Source organism: Salmo trutta, chromosome 23 (genome assembly GCF_901001165.1).
Source record: "Salmo trutta chromosome 23, fSalTru1.1, whole genome shotgun sequence".
In the NCBI taxonomy this organism is placed as follows: domain Eukaryota; kingdom Metazoa; phylum Chordata; class Actinopteri; order Salmoniformes; family Salmonidae; genus Salmo; species Salmo trutta.
The window spans coordinates 43,311,010-43,334,061 of record NC_042979.1 but is presented as its reverse complement, the minus strand read 5'-3'; the positions used below and the strand labels follow the sequence as shown (position 1 = coordinate 43,334,061).

The 23,052-nt window shown below is 46.5% G+C and overlaps 1 protein-coding gene across 3 annotated transcripts in view; it reads left to right on the top strand.

The window, feature by feature from the left end:
- The window catches only part of ror2 (receptor tyrosine kinase-like orphan receptor 2), a 134,338-nt gene extending 111,508 nt beyond the window's left edge, over window positions 1–22,830 (top strand). For 2 of the 3 annotated variants that reach the window (XM_029710456.1, XM_029710455.1), the window contains exons 5-9: window positions 5,611–5,732; window positions 8,275–8,589; window positions 9,176–9,433; window positions 10,229–10,434; window positions 20,034–22,830. In XM_029710456.1, the coding sequence (XP_029566316.1) occupies window positions 5,611–5,732; window positions 8,275–8,589; window positions 9,176–9,433; window positions 10,229–10,434; window positions 20,034–21,503 (2,371 nt within the window). In that variant the 3' untranslated portion in view covers window positions 21,504–22,830. The remainder of the gene's footprint in view (window positions 1–5,610; window positions 5,733–8,274; window positions 8,590–9,175; window positions 9,434–10,228; window positions 10,435–20,033) is intronic. The other variant, XM_029710457.1, reaches the window with a different exon arrangement.
- Window positions 22,831–23,052: the final 222 nt, after the last annotated feature.

Below are 23,052 nucleotides of genomic sequence, written 5' to 3'. Positions count from 1 at the left end.
TGCATGTTCCCCTAATATGAATCTGGTATTCAAGAGCAGTGTGTGATTATTGTACATTTTTAACAACTGGCTTTGGACCAGTGTTGTTCTAGTTAATCTAGACGACTGGGGTTAGAGAGAACTGATCCGAATTCAGTTGTTAAGGGCAGCGAGCAGTAACCGCAGCCTTGAGCTAGCTCTCCAGACATTTTGTGTTGGTACGGGTTAAGAGATCAGTATCAGGTTCTCTGCATTGCTTGCTTGGGTTTGGAAAAGAGGATGTCCTCACTTCTTATTTGACTAGTGCACCAAGATCCTTTAGGGAAAGCAAACGCATTGCACTCAAAGGGAAGGTAAGCCTACTGCGTATCAACAATACTCTTACTAAAGGAAGGTAGGCATACTGTGTATCAACAATACTCTTACTAAAGGAAGGTAGGCATACTGTGTATCAACAATACTCTTACTAAAGGAAGGTAAGCCTACTGTGTATCAACAATACTCTTACTAAAGGAAGGTAGGCATACTGTGTATCAACAATACTCTTACTAAAGGAAGGTAGGCATACTGTGTAACCTACAAGAGTCTTACATAAGGGGAATTTTATCCGAAGATTCCCAACCCACAGTACTGTTGTTGAAATCCTTAAACCTCCTCACTGGCCCACGTCTTTTCCTTTGCTTGGATCCCACTTTTCTTTAATCTGGGAAAAGGGCAGATCACGGGACACTCTAGAATGCTGAAGTCTCCCTTGGCGAGTCGACGTACGTCATTGTGGCTTTGCTTCCCAGTGCTGCGGCTTTCTTTTTCCCTTCCCTCCTCCTGCTGCTTCCATATGGGCTGGCTCTGGGTGATGTTTTCCCTGGTACAGATCTAGGATCAGTTTCCCCTCCCCCAATCCTAACCTTAACCATTAGTGGAAAAGATGCAAAGCTGACCCAAGATCAGTGTCTAAGGGCAACGTCGCCCTATACATATGGGGCTGCCTGTCAGCTGAGGGGTCTGTGAGCGGCAGCCAAGTTTTAGGATTGGGAGCTTTGCGATATTCGATGTTCTTCCCGTCTCTCTCCCACTCTCTGTTGTGAGGAAGTATGTTTCAAGCACATCCAAAACAGTGTTATTGAATACTTAATCGTGTTTACCTCCCGGATTAGATTTTTTTTGTGTGATATTGTGTAGAAAGGCATGACTTTACAATTTAAATGACTGAAAATGTATGAGTTCAGTGTGTTAGTTGTTTTGGAAATTATCTAGGTCTAGGCCTATATGATCAGGACTATTTTCAAAGTAAGATAACATTAAACTTTATTTTTATTTTTTACATTTAACCTGTATTCTCTTGATTAAAGTCTTATTTACAGTTTAACATTGATGTTAGTTCTTCAAATTATGTATTTGATTAAAACAGAAAGATGAAGTAAATAGCCCACATTATCTGGAAAAATACATTTATTTTCACTTATTTATTTTCATTCAGGTTTTTGATCTCAAAATCACATCTTTAAAAAAAAAACATAATTGGATGTAAGTCCACAACTACGCTTAAACAACATCAGGAGACCACTTTTGAGGTCTGGGAAAAGTTTGAGAAATGTAGATTTTTGGGTGTAGTTACTCTGTAATTCCCGTGTGCACCTAGCAAGAAGCTGTTGTTTAGTGCTGTTTGTTTTTTTGAGCACGTGATGGTACAGTTTACAAAACAAATACCCACTGGATTGATGAAAATAATCATGATATCATTCTGTAAGAATAGGCTACTTTGTAGTTAATATTTAATAGAGAAGTTTTTTTTGGGAAAGCCTTTCCATCTACCAGAAGACTGTAATCGTTAGCATTATCGCTAACTGCTACACAAAGAGGTAGACGCGCGCACCACACACAGACAGCGGCATTCTCCTTCCCTCTTCAGAAAGTTCCAGGAAATTACGAATCTCTGATGCCTATCCTGGCCAAGATTACGCAATTATATACAGACAACATGAAAAAACGACAAGTAATCTAGTAAAAAAACATAGAAATCACAGGAGTATAACGAAATCATAAAACAGCAAATTAAAAACATTGACAGGTCAAGGGATCAGCCTCAAAATCCTTCATCAATGATTTAAAAACACCAATTGGGACAAGTTATTCCATTTTAAAACTATTTTTTTAAGGCATTCCAAGTCGATGGCGCAGAGTCCATAAAAGCCCTTTTACCAAATTCCGTTCGGACATTTGGAACAGATTGCAGGATAAAATCCTGTGAACGAAGAGAGTACCCACCACATTTCTGAAGAATAAAAATGCCTCAAAAAATGGTAGTAAACCCAAAATGGTTTTATAAATAAAAGTATACCAGTGACTGAGCCTACGCATGACTAGAGAAGGCCAGCCAACCCTGGTATATAAAGTACAGTGGTACGTAAGGGTTTTGCAGTTTTAAAATAAATCTCAATGCTCCATGGTAAAGGGTGTCAATTAATCTCAAAAACAGAGCGGAAGCATTCATAGATAAAATATCACCATAGTCTAGTAAAGGCATAAATGTAGCTGATACTAGCCTCCTTCTGGCTTCAAAAGAAAAACAGGCCTTATTCCTAAAATAAAATCCCAACTTCAGTTTACATTTTAATTTAAAAGAGAGGCCTTCATCAATTAAAATTCCAAGATGTCTATATGAGGTTACAGCATCAATATCATTGCCCTGACAGGTCGTAATAGGTGAAAGGTTCAGAGGTCTATTTCTTGCTTTAGAAAACACACAGTTTTGTCAGCATTGAGGATAAGCTTCAATTTACACAAGGTATGTTGAACAGTATAAAAAGCACTTTGCAAGTTCTGGAAAGCTTTTGTGAGAGATGAGGCACAACAATAAATAACAGTATCATCAGCATAAAAGTGAAGTTCCGCATTTTGCAAATTTTTGTCTAAATTATTTATGTAAATAGTGAGTAAGAGGGGACCAAGTACAGAGCCCTGGGGCACACCATTACAGACAGACAATTTAACAGACATGAGCCCATCAAATTGAGTGCACTGAGTTCTATCAGACAGATAGTTAGCAAACCATGTAACTGTATGCGATCTACGCTCGACAATCTCTGCCTCAGTATAACATGATCAACTGTATCAAAAGCCTTACAGAGATCAATAAAAAGTGAGGCACAGTGCTGTTTTTTGTCAAGCCTTCAGTGATATCATGGCTACTGTAATTGTGCTATGCTTCTTCCTGAAGCCTGATTGGTACATTGATAAAATAGAGTTGGTATATAAAAACTATTTTCGCTGTTCACTAACAAGGGTTTCAAGTATTTTTGCCAAGGGTGACAGCTTTGAGATTGACCTGTAATTTATTTTAAAAGTTGAATCTCCCTCTTTTAAAAGTGGTTGGACAAATGCTGATTTCTAGATCCTTGGAATTTCATTACATTCCAGGGTTAGATTGAACAGATGTGTAAGTGGTTCAGCTATGAAATCAGCTGCCAGTTTTAAAAAGCAGGGATCCAAAAGATTAGGACCTGCAGGCTTTCTCTGATCTAAGGATTTCAGGGCTTTATGTACCTCCTGCACTGAGAATGGCAAAAAGCTAAACGTTTGACCAGCTCTCACTGGCTCCTCCACACAGGGTTTACAGAGACAGAGGATACTGAATCAAACAGCCTACCAGATTATACAAAGTGCTCATATGCCTACCTTCAGTCTGTATAATGAGTTTACACGCTCAGTTCAATGTGTTTTCATATACCGGTTACTGAAAAGAGACATTTGCACAGAAAGACACACACATCTTCTCAGGGATACAGAAAAATGATGCAACCCTTCCTACCCATTCTAGATCATGTGCTAACCTAAGGTAAGTCTCACATTTCAGTAACATACAGGTTTTGTCACTGAACCCACTGCTTGTTTGTGTTGGGGATTAAAGTCTGTAGTCGGCCCTGGCAGCTACCTAACTGATCTGGAACCAGATTTAAGCCCAGTGCAAACACAAAATGCTAATGTTCTCAGAGAAAGGTTTCAAAACAAGGCAATATTACATTAGACATTTCCCCTTTGGTTTAGCTCACAGGCTACCTGCACATCAGCGTACACAGCCATGAGGAATCGGCTCAGAAGTGGTCCCCGGACTGATTGAATTGGGCCGGAATCGGGTGTCGGACTCCCCCGCAATCAAAATGAATGACCTAAGTACATCGGCCTAAGTACATCGGGCCATTTTCGTCTACCGGAATTCAGCCGACTTTGCCTGCATCTTACTAGAACCCCCCAGAAGCGGCCCAATGCACATTTAAATTAATGTATTCAAATTACCCAATTTTAGTAATTTTAAATATTACTATTATACATTTTATACATTCAAATTATACCCATCCACAAAAAATAATTTTGCGTCGGAGGAAACACCATACACCTGCTGACCGTGTCAGCGTGCATGCGCCTGACCAGCCACAGCGCGATGGGACAAGGACATCCCGGCCAGCTAAACCCTCCCCTAACGATGCTGGGCCAATTGTGTGTCGCCTCATGGGTCTCCCGGTCGCGGCCGGCACGGGTCTTGAACCAGCATCTGTAGCAACACAGTTTGCGCTGCGATGCAGTGTCTTAGACCACTGCGCCACTCGGGAGGCTCCATCCACAAAGTTTTTAATGCTTATCAATTGTCTTGCACAAAGTATCAAAATACTAAAATACAACTTAAACAGGACTCTTAAAGAATTTCATTTAAATGTTAATTGTATTTTTTGATCACAGAAACAATGAGAAAATATGGAAAAAATAATAATGAAATGTTAATTATATAAAGCAGCCTGTGTAATCATCTGCCAGGGAGTAGCCCCAATCAGCCCGAGACCCAAGTAATACATTTTGGCCAGATAACTCACACCGGAATTGGCCCGAGCTCAATCGCCACATCCTAGCCTTAAGTAATACTGCCCCGACTCTCAGCCGGAATCGCTCCAGATCAACTGTGCTAGCTGGGAGGAGAGGCTGTAATGTTAGGTCACAAGCTACCTGTACATCAGCGTACACAGGAGAGGTTGTTATGTTAGCTCACAGGCTACCTGTACATCAGCGTACACAGGAGAGGTTGTTATTTTAGCTCACAGGCTACCTGTACATCAGCGTACACAGGAGAGGTTGTTATTTTAGTTCACAGGCTACCTGTACATCAGCGTACACAGGAGAGGCTGTAATGTTAGCTCACAGGCTACCTGTACATCAGCGTACACAGGAGAGGCTGTTATGTTAGCTCACAGGCTACCTGTACATCAGCGTACACAGGAGAGGATGTAATGTTAGCTCACAGGCTACCTGTACATCAGCGTACACAGGAGAGGATGTAATGTTAGCTCACAGGCTACCTGTACATCAGCGTACACAGGAGAGGTTGTTATTTTAGTTCACAGGCTACCTGTACATCAGCGTACACAGAAGAGGCTGTAATGTAATACATGTTAGTGTTAGCATGTAGCCTAGCCGAGATATCTGGCTGAACAGGCTCTGTGTGTGTGTGTGTGTGTGTGTGTGTGTGTGTGTGTGTGTGTGTGTGTGTGTGTGTGTGTGTGTCTCTCGCTCCGCCCCGCCTATACAACGGTAGGGGAAACATTGAGTGAACCTGTGGCTCATTGTCTGTCTGTGTTCCTACAGGACGCATGAGAAGGGCTTCTGCCAGCCCTACCGGGGCATCGCTTGTGCCCGCTTCATCGGTAACCGCAGCATCTACGTGGAATCTTTTCAGATGCAGGGAGAGAGCGAGAACCGCATCACAGGTGAGACCACACCCCCTCGACCACCCTTATGCTCTGGGGGGGGGGTACAGATCTAGGATCAGCTTCCCCTCCCCAAATGCTAACCTTCACTATTGGCGGGGGAAACTTCAAAACTGAACCAAGATCAGAGCCATCTAGGGGCAAATTCAGTACACTGTATTTTGTCTCCATTACTACCAGAAATATACAATGTTGTGTTATCTTATTTTGATTTATAGCATAGTGCATTGATCAAGAATACCCTGACAACATCCATAATGTGGCTCAGTTCCATTTATTAGCCATAATGTAAATGTTCCATAATCAGTTCAACACCTAGAACTGGAAAACTGAACACTGGAATAAAAATGATCCCAACTTATTAAGAATTTGTTTTGTCTGCTTGGTCGGTTTAGTAGTAATGTGCCTTGGATTTATCTTTCAATAATTTATTGTTCGCCAAATTGCTGCCCACTTATATTATATTGTTCTGACCCACCGTACAGCGCTTCTTTATTTTCACTGTGAGTCATATGTCCTGGGTATGGTTGAAAAATTCCAGGAACTTTCAATAAATTCCCTGTTTTTTCCTAAATTCCGGTTGGAGGATTCCCGGAATCAGGAGGGAATAAGAAGGAAATCCGGATTCCTCCAACCAAGATTTCGGTTTAAACCAGGGAATTTGTTGAAAGTTCCTGGAATTTTGCAACCCTAGACCTGGGGCTGCCCGTGGGGATGCACGTCCCGGAGCTGCCCGTGGGGAGGCACATCCCGGGGGTCCCGGGGCTGCCCGTGGGAAGGCACATCCTGGGGCTGCCCGTGGGGAGGCACATCCTGGGGCTGCCCGTGGGGAGGCACATCTCGGAGCTGCCCGTGGGGAGGCACGTCCCGGAGCTGCCCGTGGGGATGCACGTCCCGGAGCTGCCCGTGGGGAGGCACATCCCGGGGGTCCCGGGGCTGCCCGTGGGGAGGCACATCCTGGGGCTGCCCGTGGGGAGGCACATCCCGGAGCTGCCCGTGGGGAGGCACGTCCCAGAGCTGCCCGTGGGGATGCACGTCCCGGAGCTGCCCGTGGGGAGGCACATCCCGGGGGCCCCGGGGCTGCCCGTGGGGAGGCACATCCTGGGGCTGCCCGTGGGGAGGCACGTCCCGGGGCTGCCCGTGGGGATGCACGTCCCGGAGCTGCCCGTGGGGAGGCACATCCTGGGGCTGCCCGTGGGAGGCACATCCCGGGGGCCCCGGGGCTGCCCGTGGGGAAGCACATCCTGGGGCTGCCCGTGGGAGGCACATCCCGGGGTTCCCGGTGCTGCCTGTGGAGAGTTATGCTGGAGTAAAACACTGTTTGTTTCTCTCGTTCTCTTGCTTATTCACACCCGCACACAGAAATGCACGCACATAATCACCTTCGCACAGGCATGATGTGTGTTTTGAACGTTTCCATGTTTTCCAAGTGGTGTAGATGAAGGGTCGTTTTGTAGGATGCATAAGGAAAGGATTGTTTTTACTTGAGTAGTGTATAGATCTGGAGGCTATTAAAGTATGTATGGCAACCAAATCTGACTGGTGAAAATTGCCCTGGCAGATCGTGGTACATATCAGATCTGTAAAATTGGGGGTTCTGGGGGGGGATTTAAACCTTCGGAATGCATGGGTCTTTACACAAAACAGATGCCAAGTACAGTTACCTAACTCGAGTTTAAGATACCATAAGGACATAGAAAATATGACTAAGAAGTATAATCTTATCGTTAAGCCCCTCAAATGAAATACATTTGAAGCAATAACTCTGTCAGAGAAGATATTGCCCCATGATTCCTCTGTCCCAAACTCGGATTGCATCACAAATGGCACCCTATTCCCTATATAGTGCACAACTTTTGACCATAGGGCTCTGGTCAAAGGTAGTGCACTACATGAGGAATAGGGGTTACCGTTTTGGGACGTAACCCTGTTCTGTTTGGCATGGGTTCTCTCAGGAAATGAGGGTATTTTCTTTCATTACTTTCACTCCTCTATGTAATAATATCTTATAGTGAGGACATAGTGTCCCTACCTCAAGTAGAAGACTAACCCCCAAAAACAGAAAAGGCTTATGGGAAGAGTTTCCCGTTCACTTTGCTTACTTTGTATTGATGGCATACAAAAGTTGATATAAAGACAGTAGTGCTTCAGAATGGACCCCAGGAAGAGTAGTGGAGATCCTAATGAAAGGCTAAATACGATAATCAGAATATACTCTTAGAATGGCATCTCTAAATTTGGCCAAACTCATCATATATTCTTGTGAATTCAAGGGGTTGTTTGACCAGGGCCCATATTCATTCAAATATCTCAGAGTAGCAGTGCAGATCTAGTCAATTCTGCCTTTTTAGGTCATAATGAATAAGATTTACATGGACAGTGGGCATCTGATCCTGAATCAGCACTCTTACTCTGAGACACTTAATGGATAGGAGCCCAGAACACTCAGGGTTCATCTAGAGGTCTGAACCTCTTGATGAGGTCACTAGGTGTTGAACTCAAGTCTCTATAATATAACTACTCCTACTCTTCCCCCCCACAGCCGCGTTCACCATGATCGGCACGTCCACACAGCTCTCGGACCAGTGCTCCAAGTTCGCCATCCCCTCCTTCTGCCACTACGTGTTCCCGCTGTGCGACGAGGGGGCTCGGGGCCCGCGGCGCCGCCAGCTGTGCCGTGACGAGTGCGAGGCACTAGAGAACGAGTTGTGCCACACCGAGTACACCATCGCCCGCTCCAACCCTCTCATCCTTATGCAGCTGGAGCTGCCCAGCTGCCACCTGCTGCCCCACCCGGGCTCGCCCGACGCTGCCAACTGCATGAGGATCGGGGTGCCCCTGGACAAGCTGGGCACATGTAAGTGGACAATGGACATAGACACACAGACATGAACACGGTGGTCCTGTGTGGCTCAGTTGCTAGAGCATGGTGTTTGCAACGCCAGGGTTGTGGGTTCGATTCCCACGGGGGACCAGTACAGAAAAAAAAATGTATGAAATGTATGCATTCACTACTGTAAGTCGCTCTGGATAAGAGCGTCTGCTAAATGACTAAAATGTAAATGTAACACACAAGACAGGGACATGTAGGTGGACACCTGAACACAAACATGCAGGCAGAGGTGGACAGACAGACAGATAGACAGACACAGGCTGTCGCCTATATTTTGTAATATGCACATTTTTGGATGACATTTCATTACATCATCAGGTCAAGGAACTATGGTTGTTTGTATTGTGTATCTAGGGGGCCCTCTTGTGGCATTTCTGGAAATTGTTACTTTGGTACATTTAGGTAGGGGGGGATGTACATTTGAAGAAACTTAACACAACTTCAAACTTGCTTCTTCTTCTTCCTTATTTGATTTCCTGGCAGTTATAATTCAAACATTGTAAAAACATAGATGAAGTCATCCAAAACTAACTTTTAATCTTCGTGAAAGATTCGCCAACAGATCACAGCTGCTACAATGGCAGCGGAGCCAACTATAAGGGCACGGTGAGCGTCTCCAAGTCGGGCTACCCCTGCCAGCCGTGGAGTGCCCAGTACCCCCACAGCCACCACCTGTCCCCCGTGGAGTATCCTGAGCTGCGAGGGGGCCACAACTTCTGCCGTAACCCCGGGGGCCAGATGGAGGGTCCCTGGTGCTTCACCCTTGACCAGCAGGTCAGAGTGGACCTGTGCGACGTCAGCCCCTGCAGTGAGTACCGAACCCCAGAGTTATTTTTGGGATTTCCATGGAAAATACTCCTGGCCTACAGCACCCAAATATTTATTTACTAAACTTAGTAAGAGCTGAGCATGTCTTTTTAGCATTTTGTCACCGATTTGGCACACCCCCCCCCCCCCCCATTTCACATAAAAGGTGTGAGATCTCAGAGTCCAAGTCTGGTGGAAAATGTTAGAATGAGTAGTAAAAAAGTAATGTGTTTGTTTGTGATGGCAGTGGTACCGTATGTACATAATGATAGTGTTACTTTTACTACATGCCATTCCATTCGTCTTACACGAGTACACTTGGACTTTTCTACATTGCATTATATGTGCACACATAATAGGCCGTTTTTTCCGGACCCAGATAAAACCTTTAAATGGACTAAAATGTAGGCTCAGTGAAGAATCTCCATTGAAAGTGCTTTTCAGTCCAATAATCTGAATCTGGAAAATCTACATTTAATCAATAAAAACACTAAAGTAGTTAACTCAGCAAGGCCCAGTTCAAGGTAGAGTCAGCGATACACAAAGTAAACCGCAATATCGGGTCAATTTCCGAACAACTAAACTCCTCTGTTTTGGTCCCGTAGCTACCACATTGCAGCGTGAAGTGTGCCTGTGTACATGTGAAGATGCACTGTGTGACTGACTGTGTGAGAGCAAAGTCTTTCAACGTTTTCACCACCTAAATGTGTGTGGTGCTGCTCGCGGAGACAGTATACAGCTGAGTGTCAGTTTAAGGCTGACTAACGACGTACCCTGTTTGACCTTTGACCTCCAGCACCGCCAGAGAACCTGAAGAAGGAGATCCTGTACATCTTGATCCCCAGCATCGCCATCCCACTGGTCATCGCCTGCCTTTTCTTCCTGGTCTGCATGTGCCGCAACAAGCAGAAGGAGCCCACTGACACGCCCCCTCGCCGTCAGCTGACTGCCTCGCCCAGCCAGGACATGGAGCTGCCGCTGCTCAACCAGCACAAGCACCAGGTGGGCAAGCTACAGTCATATGGGCTAAATACTGTAATGTATTCTAGCTACTGTCATATGGGCTAGCTACTGTCATATGGGCTAGCTACTGTCATATGGGCTAGCTACTGTCATATGGGCTAGCTACTGTCATATGGGCTAGCTACTGTCATATGGGCTAGCTACTGTCATATGGGCTAGCTACTGTCATATGGGCAAGCTAATGTCATATGGGCTAGCTAATGTCACATGGGGTTAACTATAGTCACATGGGGTTAACTATAGTCACATGGGGTTAACTACAGTCACATGGGGTTAACTACAGTCACATGGGGTTAACTACAGTCACATGGTGTTAACTACAGTCACATGGGGTTAACTACAGTCACATGGGGTTAACTACAGTCACATGGGGGTTAACTACAGTCACATGGGGGTTAACTACAGTCACATGGGGGTTAACTACAGTCACATGGGGGTTAACTACAGTCACATGGGGGTAACTACAGTCATATGGGGGTAAGTAGTGTCATATGGGCTAGCTGCCGTCATATGGGCTAGCTACCGTCATATGGGGTAACTATTGTCATATTGGCTAGCTACTGTCATATGGGTTAGCTAATGAACTCTAATGACCTTATCCTCTGTAGCAGAGTTAACTCTGGGTCTTCCTTTCCTGTGGCGGTCCTCACATCATCATATCGGTTTTTGCAACTGCACTTGTTATGGAATGACTGACTGTCATGTCTTAAAGTAGTGATGGATTGTCATTTCTCTTTGCTTATTTGAGCTGTTCTTGCCATAATATGGACTTGGTCTTTTACCAAATAGGGCTATCTTCTGTATACCACCCCTTCCTTGTAACAACACAACTGATTGGCTCAAACGCATTAAGAAGGAAAGATATTCCACAAATTAACTTTTAACAAGTCACACCTGTTAATTGAAATTCATTCCAGGTGACTACCTCATGAAGCTGGTTGAGAGAATGCCAAGAGTGTGAAAAGCTGTCATCAAGGCGGTTACTTGGTGGTTGTTACTTTGAAGAATCAGAAATGTTAAATATATTTTGATTTGTTTAACACTTTTTTGGTTACTAAATGATTCCATATGTCTTTTTTCATAGTTTTGATGTCTTCACTATTATTCTACAATGTAGAAAATAGTAAAAACAAAGAAAAACCCTTGAATGAGTAGGTGTCCACACTTTTGACTGGTATTGTATGTGTTATTTTAACATCAGTATGAATCAGTGTCAGTGTTTGTTCGGATTTTCGTTATTTAGCCCTCCGAAAAGGCTCACCAGGAAGCACACAATGTCATGACTCGTGTTTTGTCCTTAATTTTATTTTAAATCAAATGACCACAGGTCATAAACCTGAAATACAACAAACAAGTAATGACAATATATTATTCAGATATTATTTAGTATATTATTCAAGTAATATTATTATAATAATAATAATAATAATATAAATAATAAATCAAATAAGCCTGCAACACCATCAAAGATGTGGCGAATCTGGCTTAAAACAGCACCGACTACATCACCCAGAATGCCCAGCGCCAGAGGAGCATGCGCACAGTGACTCTGCTGTCACAGGTTGCTATGGACGCTGTCACAGGACACAGAACCCTTGCCACCACATGCCTCGTCCAAAGGATTTACACACAAACTCAACATAATGCGGCACTCCACCATGGATCACCGAACCAAACCACCGCTATCACCACCGCCACCAGAAACCAGCAGAGTGCTCCGAACAAATCAGCACAATGCAAATGGCTGATAATAATAGCCTAATGCTATATAGCATCTGGTTCGCTGAGCTACCGCACCCAGCGAGCTACAAGTTACTCCCGGCCAACTAACACCGACAGTGAGGTAAACGTTCAGTGCACAAACATATAAGTGACTTAAACATCAATGCTAGACTGAGTAGTTCGCAGTTACATACCAACGGGCTGTGTGCTCCTGATGATTGTCTACGGTGAAGTGATTACCAGGTGCTGTAATTTAAGTCTCTAGTGAAGCTGCGCATGCGCACATAACGTAACATATCTGAGCATCTAAGAAACTTAAAGAAATCACTCGTTCCCCATTTAATTGAACACATCAGACTCATTTGCTTCTCTTTTATCTATTTATATATCTATTTTTTTTTTTCCTGAGTGAGCTAGAAATCTCAACACCTCCCACTTGGCCGACTGATCGAAGATCCAAGGAGGGCACAGTCTCTTGAGTCTCTCAGTGAGAATTTCAAACTAAAGTCCAGTCTTTGTAGGCATTTACAAACATGTATTAACTAAGGAGGTAGGCTCCACCACCTTTCCTCCTACTGAGTGTAGGTTTGCCCTCGAAGCACTCAGTTGCCTCCCAGGGTTACCCGCTAGCTAAGCAAAGAACACAGAGTCACAGTCTTTGGGTACCCATGGCGAGGACTTATCTTACCTCCTCTTGGTCTTCAGCAGGAATCAAGATCACCAACCTCCTCACATCCCTGCGAATGACGATTTTTGTGTGCATGGTAGAGTCCTTTCTCCGGGCCCTGGGAACCATGGGAGCAGGAAGACCCATGCAGGTTGTTATGTCCGCATCCCGGACAACCCCCTTCTCGTCTGGATATGTTGTAGCAACCCGGCCGAGCCGGAACTGCCCCCTCAGAGCGTTCTGGTCCGCAATCCAGACTACGTCTCCAACCTTGATACTTCTCTCTGCTCGGTGCCACTTGTGTCTTATGAACAAGTTTGGTCCTGCCAGTTCGCTCCATTTCTTCCAGAACCTGACGACTCCAGCCTGAACAGCCCTCAGCCTGCGCCAAGAGCGGGTTTCCATGTCAATTCCGTGTATGTCACCTGCCCTGTCCGGTGCGCCCCAGGATAAGGGAGTTGGGCGTCAAGTACTCCACTGAGTCCTCTTGTTCCTGTGCCCTGGCGTCGATGGGTCGCTCATTAGTCAAGTTGGCTGCAGAGTAGAGAAGGGTCTGGAACTCCCCCCAGGTGTAGCAGCCAGTTGTTCCGCCAAGACTGTTAAGAGCTCTTTTAAGGAGCTTGACAGCTGCCTCTGCTGCTCCATTCCTGTGAGGCGAGTCTGCAGGATGAAAGTCCCATTGCCACTCTGTGCTATTTCTGGCAGCCTTGTCTTCAACGGATGCATTCTGCAAACAGGCCAGGTGCTTGTGTAGCTCTCTCAGAGCAGGCCTGGCTCCCAAGAAGTTTGTGCCTCTGTCTGACCATAGCTTTTTGGGATGCCCCCTCAGAGCAGTGAACCGGGAGTAGGCCTGAAGAAAGCTCTCAGAAGACTGGTCGTCGATGAGATCAGCATGGACGGCTCTGGAAGTCATGCAGCAATACACGACTCCCCAGACCTTTTTCTTGGTTCTTTTCTTAACAGCGTCCCTCACTTCAAAGGGTCCAAAGAGGTCTAGTGTAGTATACTCGAATGGGTTCGCTCTACTGGTACGTTCCTGAGGAAGAGCGCTCATCACTTGCTGGCACAGCCGGGCTCTTTGCTTCTTGCAAGTGATGCACCTGTTGACCACCTTCTTCACTGTCCTCCGACCTTGCACAACCCAGGCCTTTCTTTTAGTGTGCAGCAGTGTGGCAGCCACCCCTTCATGATTCGCTTCGTGAGCTTCCCTCGCAAGCAAGGCCCCCAGCCACGACCGGAACGGGATTAAAGGTACAGCGGTTCCGTCTTCATTCCAAGACTGGACTCTTCCACCACAAAGTAAGAGTCCATTGTTGTCATCTTTCATCACAACAAGGCGGTTTAAGGTCGTATCCTGAAAGTTCACGCCGTCTTGGGCTGCAAGGGCTAGGTCCTGGAAAGCCGCTGTTCTCTCTCCCACAGACAGCCTGGGCCCCCTCACCTCCCAGTTTGCTGAGCTCGAGGCTTGGTAGCTTGTCCTCAGCCAGGATTCTGCCGCTCTTCGAACCCAGGCGATTGTTCCACACAATTTAGACAAGCTACTGAATCGTTCGGGCCCGACAAGGCGCACTAGAGCAACACCCCAGGGCTTCCTCTTTGGCCTTTCTACTGCTGGAGTTGGACCTTGGTCTTTCATCTGCGGTCGCTGTGCGGAGTCTTGCAAGTCTGCCTCAACATCAGTATTGCTGGGGTCTGAGAACTTTTCTGCCCGAGACCTGGTGACTACAGCTGAGAACGCGCTTCTCTGCAACCTTTTAACGTCATCAGCCACGCTGGTCACTATCTCACTGGCCGTCTTCACAGGCCACTCAGCCTCAGGCCAACTCAGGAACTCTGGGCCTTGCTGCCACTCTGACCCTTCATCGAGTTCCTCAGGAGTTGCTCCCCTTGTGATGATGTCTGCTATGTTCAGGTTGCCCTCAATCCACCTCCAGTCTTCCACTGGTCCAGCCTTCTGGATCTCTCCGATGCGGTTAGCGAAGAAAGTTTGGTAGCCATAGCTATCCTTGTGAATTGCTCCCAGGATTGTTTGGCTATCCACGAAGTGGACCCAGCGTGCGACCTTGATGCGGCAGTGCTTTACAAGGTATTTTTTCAGGCGGATCGAAAAGACAGCACCACATACCTCTGCCTTAATCACGTCTCCTTTCTGGTTGAGAGGGGTAAGCTTTGCTTTTGACTCAACCAGCCTCACTACGACCCCATTCTGCGTCTCCCAACGGAGATAGAGCACCACGCCGTAGGAAGCCTCACTCCCATCTGAAAACGTGACTCCCATTGGATGGCCTATGGCTCCAGTTGGTGTGAGGCTTCTTTCGAACCTGATCTGGGCAAGTCTCACATATTCTTCGAGGAGTCTTATGGAAGCCTCTCGAAGTTTTGGTGAGAGTGGGTCATCCCAAGTGTCCTTAACTGGACTGCTTATACTCGCTTCTTGGTAAGCTTCTCTCACAAGCATAACCCCTTTCTGCTTTGCGGGTGTGGCAAGACCAATGGGGTCGTAGAATCCAGCGATCTGGCTTAGCAGCATCCGACGGGTCAATGGGTTTGGCGTTTTACCTCTGACTTCCTCTTCGCGCAAATCGACTCCTGTTCTCATCTTTCCTCTCTTCTTTGAGAAATTTACAGAGGTCATCACACGAAGTTTGTCGGTCTCTGGTTCATAGCCGACTCCAAGTGCTTTGCTCTCTTCGTCCCGCATCTGGTTGGGTAACACCAGCGTTTTGGGCACACTCACAGTTGTCTTACTGATACTGACATCAGTTGTGGTTGCTGACCTCCCACTTTGGCCTGATAAGACCCATGGCATAAGGGAGAAGCCTCCAGCCTTTAAGATCTTTTCCACTCCTTTGGTGATTTTCTCCAGTATCTGCAAGTCATTGTGGGACGTCAAGATGTCATCCACATAACTATCTTCTACCACAACTCGGCGCTCCTCAACCATGGCTGCAAACTGGGGCAGGTTGGCTGTTTCTCTCATTGCCACCTGGGCGATACAACCAGCAGGTTTATCGCCAATGTTGACCCTGACGACAGCAAAGACTTCGATCACCTCCTCAGGATTGTCTCTCCAGAGGAATCGATGGAGGTGTACTTCTTTGTCTTCTAGCCAGACAGAGTTGTACATTTTTTTCACATCACCCAGTGCGCGTACAACCCAGTCCTGAATCTCAGAAGCACGCCCCTTATCTGATTTAGGACATCAGGACCCTTGTACAGTAGGTCATTTAAACTTATTCCCATGGATTCTTGGCTACTGTTCCAGACAATTCTTACAGGGGTAGTGGTTGAGTGAGGATTAGGAGCAACTAAATGACTGATATACCACTTAGGTCCCTTCCAGCTATCGATTTCCTCCTGGGTGACTTTAACGGCAGCCCCTCTTGAGACCATATCGTGGATTTGCTCTCTGTACGCAGCCTTCCATTCCGGCTCCCTCTCCAGTCGTTTCTCAGTGTTTAAAAAGGTCGCTTCCACTGCACGTCGATTGTCAGGCAGCGTTGTGGGGTCTCCTTTCCATGGGTAAGCTGCATCCCAGTGAGGGGATTCGCTGTGCTTGTCAGCTTGCACGTAGGTGAGACATTCCTTTATTTTCTCCAAGTCTCTTTCCTCTCCTAGGGTAATTTCCTTGCCTCCAGGGGGGCACCTACCGCATCTGCAGCCACCACACTGAGGATCACAGGCGGCGCCAATACTGTCCCACTTGAATCAATCAAAGACTTCTTTGTTGGTAGTTGCAGTGTTTCGGAGGATTGCGTCATCTTCTTCCACCGAAACTCCATTGGGTCCTCCCGTCTTCACGAGAATCTCTTTGTATGCCCTTGAAGCTGTTCTCATTGACCTAGCGAAATGTGTTTCAGACCTGTGCACTGCCAGGTCTATCACTTCAAAGAGGTCAGGATGCGTTCCACCAACAGCCTTCCCAAGGGGACCATCCCAGAGGACGAGGTCTCCAACTACTCTGACTGGCTGTGGGACCAGGCGACCCTCTCTGTGGCTAATCAACAGGTCGATCTTTTCGGGATGGACCAAGTCCTTGAGTTGAACATTTGGAAATAACTTCTGCAGTTGCTGTGGCGTGACAGCTTGGTTCACCTTCGCAACATCTTCCAAGCCGTAACAGAGGAGTTTGTGCTCTGCTATTGTACCGCTGGGAGTTTTTACTCTCAGCCTCAGGGTATACTTCATGGTAGTAATGGTTTTCTCCATCCCTCCAACACCTTGGACAATCAACTTAATGTTCTCACCATTTAGCTTGAGACTGCTGCTTTATTAGAGATATAATTAGTATCTGAAGCGAGATCAATCAACGTACCGACTAGCTGGCCAGAGTTTGTCGTCACATCCAGTAGCATCATTATGACAGGGCACTCTTTTGGCTCACAACCAATGCTAGCACACACTTTTGTTGTGATCTTATTTGAAAAGGCTTCTTTGAACTCTGCTTGCACCTCTGGAGAAAGTTTGGCAAGGAGCTCCTCCTGTTCGTTGGTTAGTCCAAGCCCCCGTTTTCCCAATTTTGCATCGCTCTGCTCTCCGCTCTTTTCCTCTTTCTTCTTGATCTGTGACTTTGGACAGAGCAAGTAATTGTGGTCTGAAGAGCCCTCTGTCTGACAGTCATCCTTTGAGCATAGCTACTTTTGTGTGCAGCCGCCATCGTCACCATGAAGGCGCAAGCACTTAAAGCATGCTCCTGCTCTCCTAAGCTGAGCCTTCTTGCCTGTCAGATTGAGCTTCTTGAAGACCTTGCAGGTGAACAGCCTACCTCCGTGCTCGGTGTCTCCACATGTGATGCATGAGCTTGGTTGAGCGCCCTTTAGAGTGTTTCCTGATGTGGCTCTGGTGAATGCCCTCCTTTCTTTTTTCTCTTCGCTCGACCTCTCAGTCTTGTCTGCCGGGCTAGGCTGTAGCTGGTCTAGCTCCTCGAGAATGTCCTCCTGCTTCTTCAAGTATTGCAGTAGACAGTCAAAGTGGTTGCGTGGTGAAAACCCGCTTCCAGGGTCATTTTTGTGTGTTATCCACTTTTCTTTCAGGGAGTCAGGAAGCTTACTTTCAATCGACTGCACAACCACTCGGTTCTTTACAGCATCTTCCTCCCCTAAGACTTGTAGGTCACGAAGAGCTCTCTCCACGGCTTGAATCAGTTCGATTGTCTTCCTCGGATGGGGCAAAGTCCTTGCACTTCTTGTGCAATCAGCAGCACTATTTTTGGCTTATTTCCGTACTTGTTGTCCAGGAGCCTGAACACGTCGTTGGCGGATCCACAGCTGGACAATACGAGGTCCCTCTTGACTTTTTCATCTAGGCTTCCCAAGAGATGGAATTTTCTCACATTTTCCAATCCATGAGGGTTTCCCAGACGTTGCAAGTCTTCCCATTCAGCTTTCCAGCGGTAGTAATCCCTCATATTACCAGCAGACATGGGCAAGCGTGCACGTTCTAGGCTGATCTGGGGCCTGTAGTTGTAAGTCCCAACTGGCTCCTCCTGCTCCACAAATTTCACTTTTCCCAGTTTCCCTTCGTTGTCGGATTGAGAACCGCCTTTCCATGCCCACTCATCCCACAGTTTTTCACGCCTTTTCTTCAACTTCCGGATCTGGTCCTTTGACTCTGTTGCCTTGGACCGAGGGATCAAATCTTTCCACTCATCCAATCCTCGTTCGAAGTTGTTGACCTCCCGTTCCAGGTTCCTATGAATCAATTCACATTCCCTCCTGGTCATATGGTGGTGATCGGTGTCCTCGGCCTGGTCCATGGCTGATCCAGCCTCTTCAGTGAGGGTGGTAATTTCCGCCTCAGCGAACCTTGTCCAGGAGCTGATCAGGATGACTTGTTCAGTTTCATCTAACTTACAGTCACATTCTGCTGTTTTTCCATCAATGTTTTCCGCCTTCTTTTTGGCTTCATCATCATCCACTTCTCTCAGGGCCGTGGCATACTCAAACCCTGCATCTCTGACTCTGGAGTGATCCACTTTAAAGTTCCTCCACTCACTTCTCATTTCACTTTCCCCCAGTGCACTAGCTCTGGAGGTGAGGTAATTAGCTCTTCTAGTGAATGCAGTCTGGGCTGCTGACCACTTCTGTTTTAGCCTCTCCAGCTCCTCCTCTGATGCTACCATCTTGCCAACTTTTCTAGCGTTTAACTCAAGCTCAAGTGTTTTCTGCCAACTGGGTTTTAAGTAGTCCTTTAATTGTAGACTCTATCCTCTTCTTGGCTTTCACTCAGTAATGATTTGCCTAGTAAGTCAACAGATGAGCAGACAGCTTTGACTCGTGTTTTGTCCTTAATTTTATTTTAAATCAAATGACCACAGGTCATAAACCTGAAATACAACAAACAAGTAATGACAATATATTATTCAGATATTATTTAGTATATTATTCAAGTAATATAATAATAATAATAATAATAATGTAAATAATAAATCAAATAAGCCTGCAACACCATCAAAGATGTGGCGAATCTGGCTTAAAACAGCACCGACTACATCACCCAGAATGCCCAGCGCCAGAGGAGCATGCGCACAGTGACTCTGCCGTCACAGGTTGCTATGGACGCTGTCACAGGACACAGAACCCTTGCCACCACATGCCTCGTCCAAAGGATTTATACACAAACTCAACATAATGCGGCACTCCACCATGGATCACCGAACCAAACCACCGCTATCACCACCGCCACCAGAAACCAGCAGAGTGCTCCGAACAAATCAGCACAATGCAAATGGCTGATAATAATAGCCTAATGCTATATAGCATCTGGTTCGCTGAGCTACCGCACCCAGCGAGCTACAAGTTACTCCCGGCCAACTAACACCGACACAGTGAGGTAAACGTTCAGTGCACAAACATATAAGTGACTTAAACATCAATGCTAGACTGAGTAGTTCGCAGTTACATACCAACGGGCTGTGTGCTCCTGATGATTGTCTACGGTGAAGTGATTACCAGGTGCTGTAATTTAAGTCTCTTGTGAAGCTGCGCATGCGCACATAACGTAACATATCTGAGCATCTAAGAAACTTAAAGAAATCACTCGTTCCCCATTTAATTGAACACATCAGACCCATTTGCTTCTCTTTTATCTATTTATATATATTTTTTTTTTTCTTTTCCTGAGTGAGCTAGAAATCTCAACAGTGTTTTTTAAACTCTGATTCTCTCTCTGTTTTCCCCTTGTGACCCAGGCGAAGCTGCGGGAGATCAACCTCTCAGCGGTGCGCTTCATGGAGGAGCTGGGCGAGGACCGCTTCGGCAAGGTCTACAAGGGCCACCTATATGGCACGGCGCCCGGCGAGCAGACCCAGGTGGTGGCCATCAAGACGGTCAAGGACAAAGACGAGGGCACCCTCCGCGAGGAGTTCCGCCACGAGGCCATGTTGCGCTCGCGCCTCCAGCACCCCAACATCGTGTGCCTGCTGGGCGTGGTGACCAAAGAGCAACCCATCAGCATGATCTTCAGCTACTCGGGCCTGGGCGATCTACACGAGTTTCTGGTCATGCGCTCGCCACACTCAGATGTGGGCAGCTCGGACGACGACAAGACGGTGAAGTCCACACTGGAGCAGGCCGACTTCCTGCACGTGGTGACACAGGTGGCCGCCGGCATGGAGTATCTATCCAGCCACCACGTGGTACACAAGGATCTGGCTGCCCGCAACATCTTGGTCTGCGACAAGCTCAACGTCAAGATCCTGGACCTGGGCCTCTTCCGGGAGGTCTACTCAGCCGACTACTACAAGCTGATGGGCACCAGCCCCTTCCCTATCCGCTGGATGTCCCCGGAGGCAATCATGTACGGCAAGTTTTCTACCGACTCGGACATCTGGTCCTACGGTGTGGTGCTGTGGGAGATCTTCAGCTACGGCCTGCAGCCCTACTGCGGCTACTCCAACCAGGACGTCATCGAGATGGTGCGCAACCGTCAGGTGCTGGCCTGTCCCGACGACTGCCCCGCCTGGATCTACACACTCATGCTAGAGTGCTGGAGCGAGTTCCCGGCACGCCGCCCACGCTTTAAGGACATCCACACGCGCCTGCGCACCTGGGAGAGCCTGTCCAACTACAACAGCTCGGCTCAGACCTCGGGCACCAGCAACACCACCCAGACCAGCTCCCTGAGCACCAGCCCCATCAGTAACATCAGCATGAGTGCAACCAACGCTGCGCGCTACGCCAACCCCAAGAAGAACTCGCCCTTCCCGCAGCCCCAGTTCATGCCCATGAAGGGCCAGATGCACCGGCCCATGCTGCAGCAGCACCCGCAGCAGCTCTACATCCCGGTCAACGGCTACCAGCCCATGCCGGCGTACCCATACCTACAGAACTTCTACCCCATGCAGATGTCCATGCACCAAATGGCGCACCAGCAGATGGCGCACCACCCGCCGCAGATGGTGGCCAAGGCAGGATCGCACCACAGCGGCAGCGGCTCCACCTCCACGGGTTACGTCACCACGGCGCCCTCCAACGCCTCAGGTACAGAGCGGGCGGCCTTGCTCAGCGATAGCCCCAAGGCAAACATGGAGGACATGGCGGACGGGGCGTCCCAGAATGGGCTGGGGCATGGGGAGGACACAACAGTCCCCGAAACTGAATTACTGGGTGATAATGACCTGCCACAGACTGACGACATGGAGATGCACTCTGAGGCATAGGGGGACCGAAAGTCTGGAGGACTGGGGAACAAACTAGAGCTGAAACGCTCTGTGAACTTAGTTTGTTTGAGTTCAATTGAGCGCCATGAATAAGTGAAGGGAACGCATTGGAAAAACAGTGACTGAATGTTATTTATGGGTTGTTTAGTTGTCACTGGTGCATCCGAATGATATCAGTGTCTCAGGTTCTTCCCTGCAGGACCCCTTTAGCGAAGTGTCATAAAACGAACCCTGAACCCTGAATGCCGCTCGACAGAAAACGTCAATGAAGAGAACCATTTTCACCATTTGGGCTGCGGGTGCGACCGGCATGGACAGTGTTCTCACTTTGTTGCAAAGCCATTCAGAAGAACTTAAGGTTCTTACTGTTTCTGTGCAACATGAAGTATTTTCTTTTCGACAAACGATTCCTGAAGTTGCCTTGTGTTAATGTTTTCAAAATGTTCAATTGTATAGTAGTAGGCCTACTCCAGAGACGATTTTACTGTGGTTTTACGTGAGATAGGAGTGTGTCAATTTGGCAGAATGTATGATGAATGGACGGAAAAATGTATTGGGAGTTGACAGGGCAATTCCACCACTTTTCAACCTCCATTTTCATTGTCTTCATATGTCTATATATGTGAAAATGGCACACGACATCATCAAAAGTTCAAATGTTTAAAAAAGTGATTTATAGAAACTCGTTGCCGATTTTAAAAATCGCCGTCTTACTTTTTATCAAAAAATCGTACTTTTAATCCATGTGATGTCACAGAGAAGCATTTGTTAGGTCCACAGATCATAGAAATGCATACAGTATGTAGATACTGGTATGGTGCTGGATATAATGAATATGAGGTTGAAAAGTGGCGGAATTGCCTTATTAAACCTTCCTTGTTATACTCAGTAGATTGATATTGCTCACTGTCACTGAACATGGATGTGTCACTACTCAACATATATCTTCATGTGATAAGACAAGAAAGAACTGTACATGATAAGTATATTAGCGTGGGAATTGTTGATGTTTAGCCTTATTCCGTACGAGCCTTATGCTCATATTCTCCTTCGTATGGGCTTGTATGTTACACGTTACTCAACTTCAACTTTGATACCCTGTTTTACAGATTTGTAATTTATGTAATTATTATTTTTTAAAACACAATTTTTGTTTTATCATGCGTTGTTGGCAAAAAGTGTTTAGTCTTGAGGTTAATACTTAAATGTCATTGCAACCAGATATTTGCTTTTTGTTTTCTGAAAAGGTGTAATAACAAATGTTAACCATATATTGTATACATCCAGCCACATGGAGTATCCAATAAAGTGATACATTATAAAGACATTAACCTTGTTCCTCACTTTATTAAAACCCACACTTTACAATAATTACCCAATACATGTTTAGTTACATAGTAATCTTGGTTAATAACCCAGAACTAAAATGTTGTGTAATTTGGTCAGATGCTGTCCACCCAGAGAATGATTAGTTACATAGGTAGGTAAAGTGAATTAGGTAAACATTGTTACATATGGGCTTCTCCTGCTCTGTAGACAGGTACATCTA